The 6,000-nt window shown below is 44.8% G+C and overlaps 1 protein-coding gene across 1 annotated transcript in view; it reads left to right on the top strand.

The window, feature by feature from the left end:
* Positions 1 to 2,422: 2,422 nt before the first annotated feature.
* The window catches only part of LOC146198871 (uncharacterized), a 56,264-nt gene continuing 52,686 nt past the window's right edge, over positions 2,423 to 6,000 (top strand). The window contains exons 1-4 of the mRNA XM_084594338.1: positions 2,423 to 2,753; positions 2,842 to 2,927; positions 3,011 to 3,084; positions 4,205 to 4,371. Coding sequence (XP_084450464.1) covers positions 2,705 to 2,753; positions 2,842 to 2,927; positions 3,011 to 3,084; positions 4,205 to 4,371 — 376 coding nt within the window. The 5' untranslated portion in view covers positions 2,423 to 2,704. The remainder of the gene's footprint in view (positions 2,754 to 2,841; positions 2,928 to 3,010; positions 3,085 to 4,204; positions 4,372 to 6,000) is intronic.

Raw genomic sequence — 6,000 nt, 5'->3', positions numbered from 1 at the left:
ATTGTTTGGGATGTCCTGAGGAAGTAACTTCTTGTTTAATTTGGGATGTTTTGGGGTTTTTTGTGGGGGTTTCTCCGGACTTCCCTAGAACATCCCAATCTCCCATAGTCGGAATCCCTGGGATGTCCCTAGGACGACTATGTCTGGGGCGTTACTTTAGAGTCGCGAAGACCGATCGGTAGTCTGTAAAGTAGCTTGCCACCATTTCAATTTTGGATACAGTGTCTAGACATGATGGTCTCTTTCGTACACCATATCAATAGCGGTTTCCCATTGGGTAATCTGAACGTGAGTATCCGATGACGAGTTGCAGTAGAATTTCACCTTCGTACCTCGCCTGAGCCTCGACTTGTTTTTACTGTACCGTTGGACGGGGCTCTTCTTGTAGTTCGGCAGCGGGCGTCTTTGCCGATTCGAGACTTGGCGCCGCCGCTTATCGAGACGTTCTTTCCTGTCTTCAGGCGTCCCCGACGCTCACTCCTTCCTTGCTTTATTCGTACGTTGTAGGGCGGCCTCGCGCCATGCGTTCCGTCAATGCTTCGCGTAGCCTCTGCTGACGCCGTTCTCACAGTACTTGCGCCCGTCATCCGCCTTTTCATCCATAGATGCGAACTATGTAAGGATAGGGTGGATCTGGTACATATGATATGGACGTGTCCAGAAATCGAAAGTATAAACCAAGCGATAAAATCAGAATTTTGGGAGACTCTACTGTCGTGTTCACATCCTGAAACTCAGCTAGGTCTAGCCCGATGGCCGAACACGCCGCCCGGTCCAAGGACTCCAGATCGCCGTCTAGACGGATATGTTGACACCTATCCTGTATCTGTTGGAGATTAAAATGTTATCACCACCGTGCGTCTGTCCATATACCTTAGCCTATCTAGTGAGTACGCGCGTCGCGGCTTATATTCTCAGGTGCGCGGTAGGCAGCGTGATCGTCACGATGCAGATCGGGACGTCGCGCGTGGGTGCCGCGAGACCGGCGCGAGCGTGACGTCACGCAGCCAACTTTGCAAGACAAGTTCTAGTAACGTTGAGCCAAGTGCCGAGAAAGCCGTTTCTTCCCCCGTTGTTTTCTTTTTTTTTTTTTTTTTTTTTTTGCTCTCCGAGTCAGTCTCTAATGTTTTAATGTCGGTATGTTTTAGTGCGCGGCTGTCTGCAGTCATGGAGGTCTTCAGTGCCGAGTAGTGGCGAGCATGCATGTACCACGCAGATTCCCCAGTACCCCAGTGCTGCGCGCGCGCGACAGACTCCGCGCTGCGCCGATTTGCGCATGCGCGCGCACTCAGCTGTAGTAGATACTTCACACTATCACGTGGTCTAATCACTTGGGGACTGATTCACTCCATTTTATTTTTTTTTTTTATGACTAGGCTTCAAGGGCCACGCGCTCCCTCCTTAGTTTTTTTTCCCTCCATGATCGGCGTTAGTTAGCGCGGCTCGGTGCAACAGGTTGTCATGGTAACAGTGCATGCGCAGATGTGGCTACGGCTGAGAATCGTGAAATGCGCAGCTGCTAGCCTAGTTATAGCCTAGTATAGCTCTCGCTACAACAAATTGCATCTAAATTTCGTGCCTGTGCTCTTTTAAAGGAGTAGAGAGAGACATCGAAATTTTTGACAGGCATGTGCTTTCTTTGTAATAGACGCACGACTGTGATGTGTATGATTATCCACCCTGAATTTACCTACACTGTCTAGATAACTTATAACAGAATTTTTTTTATGTAGTTTCGGTTTAAGCTACTGGGAGACGGCTGCGACATTTACAACGTCTACATGATGTAGATGATGTAGATGAAGCGGTGATGAAAAAAAGCTAAATTATAATCGTTGCTTATTCTTTTTTTTATGATTTTAGCATTTGGGTAGGCATATTAAAGCATTTGTGCGAGTTAAAATTAGCAAAGCAGAGATAAATACCGCAGGTTTTCTACTCCTTACTGTGCTAATATGACTTCAGCCGCCTCAACACTTCTATGACGTCACAGTCATGTTTTTGCAGTTGAAAACAAAACCGAAACTAAATAGGAGAAACGAAATCAAGTATAAATTTATTACTGCTTTTTCGCACAATACACGGATTGAATCATATTCAGTAATTGTGTGTGCATTATTACAGGAAAAGTACACAAGAAAACTTGGTTTAGTAGCTTCGCAAAATTGATATGACTCATGATCCAATAATGCGCCAGCTGATCTTAGTATGTTACGGCTCCACTCTTCCTTTTTTTAAATGAAGCACTTGTAATTTTAATCAGCTGCTTCTTTTCTATTGCAATCGCTTGCTTCTTTATTGTGATGTGCTGTGCACAACGCCGCGCTACACGCCGTCAAATATTGAAGTGAGCAAAGATACGTCTGCTAACGCTGAGTGCCCCTCTCTCTCTCTTTTTTTTTTTTTTTTTTTTGTCCCTCGCACATGGTCGCGCATGGACGCTGTGGATGTGAGTTTTGACAGCATCGACGAACACATTTTTGCATATTCACGGAGTTTGTCCGCAATTTAAAGGTGCATAAAATGGTCCGGCGCATTTAGGCGTAGTGTAAAGTAAAACCGGTGGTGTGCTGCTGCTTCTCACGTTCGCGAAGCGTCCCTGTTATCCTTTGTGTTTGGGTCTCTTGTCAGCTCGTTCGACCTACTACCAAAGCCTCATTTGTGACTTTATAGCATAAGAGAGGCTGTTAACATTACATCGAAGATGCACAATTCGAGCGGAGGAAGTGGAGGTAACCGTGGTGGATGGGGCGGTGAGTGACATGTTTTGTTGTTGCGTACAACTCTGTCAATCCTCAACGAAGCGAAGTTTTGTTCGCGCTGCTTTGTTTTCTCCTGCAGACCAGAGGCAGCAGAGAAGCACAAAGCCAGATCACGCTGGAAAGCGGAAAGTTTTCATCGGGAACATCGGCGCTGAAGCCACAGAGGTACACTGGATTGCATTATTGGTTGATTTTTGTGAATACCTTACTGGAAGTTGTCAGTCGTTTAACTGTGCGCTTTCATGCAGGATGACATTCGCCGGGTTTTCGAAAAATTCACCGTGGAGCATGTTAACATGAGATTCACAGGAGAAAAAAAGGCGTAAGTTAATCAAGTGTGCCATTTTATTCGTAATTGCCGTAATAGTGGGGTTCGTTGCAAACTAGTGTGTTCTGCATCAAGCGATGCGCGCGTGCGATTAGAAGGAGTTTGTTGGAATAATAATTCTTCGTCTTATTCTTTTTTGTCGTCACGATTTTTGGCCATAGTTGTGTAAGAGTTGCACGTGTCACCAGTTCCCGATTGTAATAAGCTGTGCATTTTGTCTCAAACCCACTTATAACCATATCGAAGTCGCAAGAAAATATTATTACTATAACCGATAATTGTTATAACCAGGTTTATACTGGAAAATAATGGAAAGAAGGTGACGAACTTCATATCATTTAATGACATGAAAGTGGCTTACACTAACTTCATTTTTCTCCAGGAAGAAATCCATAATCCTCCAGAGTTCACTCCCCCCTAGTAGCTTTGTTCACATATTCACATATTTTTTTTTTTTTAAGGTAATCTAAGGGCTGCACATAGCCAAGTGGTAGATTATTTGAAGAAAAAAAAAAATACTGGTGGCAATCGATAGGTTGATGTACGGGAATGTGTGAGCATGACCACCATCACACAGCCAAAGCAGCAGAACACACTGTTTAATCATACAATACAAAGTTTACTTAACTGTGAATGATTGCAAAAGAGCATTCAAATGCGCCCCTGGCACATGCCCTGCTATTCTGTCCTATTTTGCTGCACACATATGCTCCACATGCTCTTTTCGCATCTGTTGTGTCGGCTTTATCGGCCCATCAGCTCTGTGTGCACTTTTGCATTGCAAGCCTGATTTGGCTGTTGTGGTTGCAGCAGTGATTTTTTTTTTTTAATATTGGCTCTCGGGGACAAGATTCAATTGTTATAATCGGTTATAACACATGGTAGAGCTCTTGCGCCTGCGGTTTTACCTTGTTATATCGAATATATTACCCTTATCGGTATTGTCATAAGCGGGTTTGGCTGTTGACATTTTTGTGCAGCAAAGTATATGTTCATGGCAGAGATATCAAACAACACATCTTGTTTTCCTTTTTTCTGTAATGTGCTGTTGCCATTGCCTATATGGATGATGTTTCACTTTTGGGTAAGAGTTTACTTCTCCAATTATTTGCAGGCACTGCTTTGTCACCTTTATGACGGAGGCAGAAGCAGAAGAGGCCTTGCAAGGATCTTTCATGCTTAACAACCACCCTATTGCTGTCAAGGTTGCATCTCCACGTCCAGAAGCAGGTAGCGCTTCCAACTCGGGGTCAGCCACCACCTTTCGGGATCGAGGTGAAGGTAAGTGTGCATGTTAAACTGAAGATCAAAAGGGTTTTAAATTGGGCTAGTTGTTGATTCACATGTTCGAAAAGTGCTGCACTTTTGAAAAACTTGGACACAGAAAACGCTGCAGTGTTTCGTGTCGTTTTCTGTGTCCAGGGTTTTCAAAAATGCACTGATGTTTGAACATATTGAACTCACTTGCCCCTCATTGTCGACAAAAAATAGCACAACGTAGATAGAACAGAGGGTGAAAAGAGGACTCGCAACATGAAGAATCTTTATGAGAGTGTGTTGTTGGGCAAGTCTGTCAAGCGTGATACGTACAAGGCGCATTGTGCACTACGACATAAGGACAACAAAGGAGCACAACAAGCACAGAAGAATCTTGCCACAATACTAATGTATTGTTAGCCTTAAATATACAAAAGAACTTGGCAATTGAAGCATAAACTGCTCAGTGAGAAGGTCTTAGCCAGGGAAAGCTTAATACTAGTATGAGTAAATTTTATTTTAAAAGCAGAAAGATAGTCCTGTAGAGGTGTAAATCAACCTCGCTTATATTTTTTTTCCTTGAACAAATATGTTTGTTTGTCCAGGGTAGAACGAGAGGAAGAAGGTGGCTACACTGTACACGGTAGTGACGAGTAGGTCTAGTGCGAGTACGCGCGGCTTGGATATAGATTTCTAGTGATTACGGAACGCGCATTCATAGCTTTAGCAGTCGCGTGGGGCTATCGAGTGTAGTTGTGGCAGTAGCGACGCCAAATCGGCGATTGCTTACATCACAAAGCGAGTGCGCATTGAGCAGGAAGCGTCGATATGTGACCCTGTCTAGCGAGTGCAGCCGGCAGCTATCGACGCTGCTTGTGTGTATACCCGACGCAGGCAGGGGACATAGCATCCACGGCGCTTCTTGCAGTGCAGTTGTAGTTTGTGAAGAAATAAAGGGGCAACCAATGGGAAAAGAAGTGGATAGTTTTGGCATTGCTAGCTCAGCTTGTATTTTATGCCGTGCGAACGAGCAGCATACATCCAGACATTGCGAAAGCTATGCAAACAAACATGCTGGGGGCGCAGTCGTAATCCGTGAATCGCCGCATTACTGCAGGAGTTAAGGGTTCACAGACTAAATACTAAATCGTGTATCCTTATGTTGAAGCATTCACTAGTTATTTGCTGGAGAAGCACTAGAAAAACGTAATTTGAGGCTCGGGAGTCGGTCGCAGTTGCACGCGCGGCTGCGAGGTAAGCGAGATGGAGACGGCGACTGGGAGGCTCTTGTTGGCTATGGACATGCAGAGAAGAATCGAATCGCGTTTAGGTTTTGTGTTGACGGGACTTAAGTGGCAGCGGCACATGCGTTCGTGCGCTGGTCGTGGCCAGACTGAACGTAGTTTTACAAAAAAAGCTTTACCAGCCGTAAATGGTCAAGTCTGACTAACACGTGCATATGACAGCAAGTCGAGAGGTACTGCTTCGTTCAAAAGTTTTGTCTGCTCCTCTAATATGGCAGCACCGCAATATCGAGTGTAACTCGTCATTGGCGATTGTGGTACGATCTGCCATGACGAGTACAGCTCGAGGTTGGCGGTTAAAGGGTTAATGAGCATTGCATCAACTACATGTCATTCTTTGAAGCAAGAA

Source organism: Amblyomma maculatum, chromosome 2, assembly GCF_055883805.1.
Source record: "Amblyomma maculatum isolate TAMU_Amacu chromosome 2, ASM5588380v1, whole genome shotgun sequence".
Taxonomy (NCBI): domain Eukaryota; kingdom Metazoa; phylum Arthropoda; class Arachnida; order Ixodida; family Ixodidae; genus Amblyomma; species Amblyomma maculatum.
This window is presented reverse-complemented; position numbering and strand designations above follow the sequence as displayed.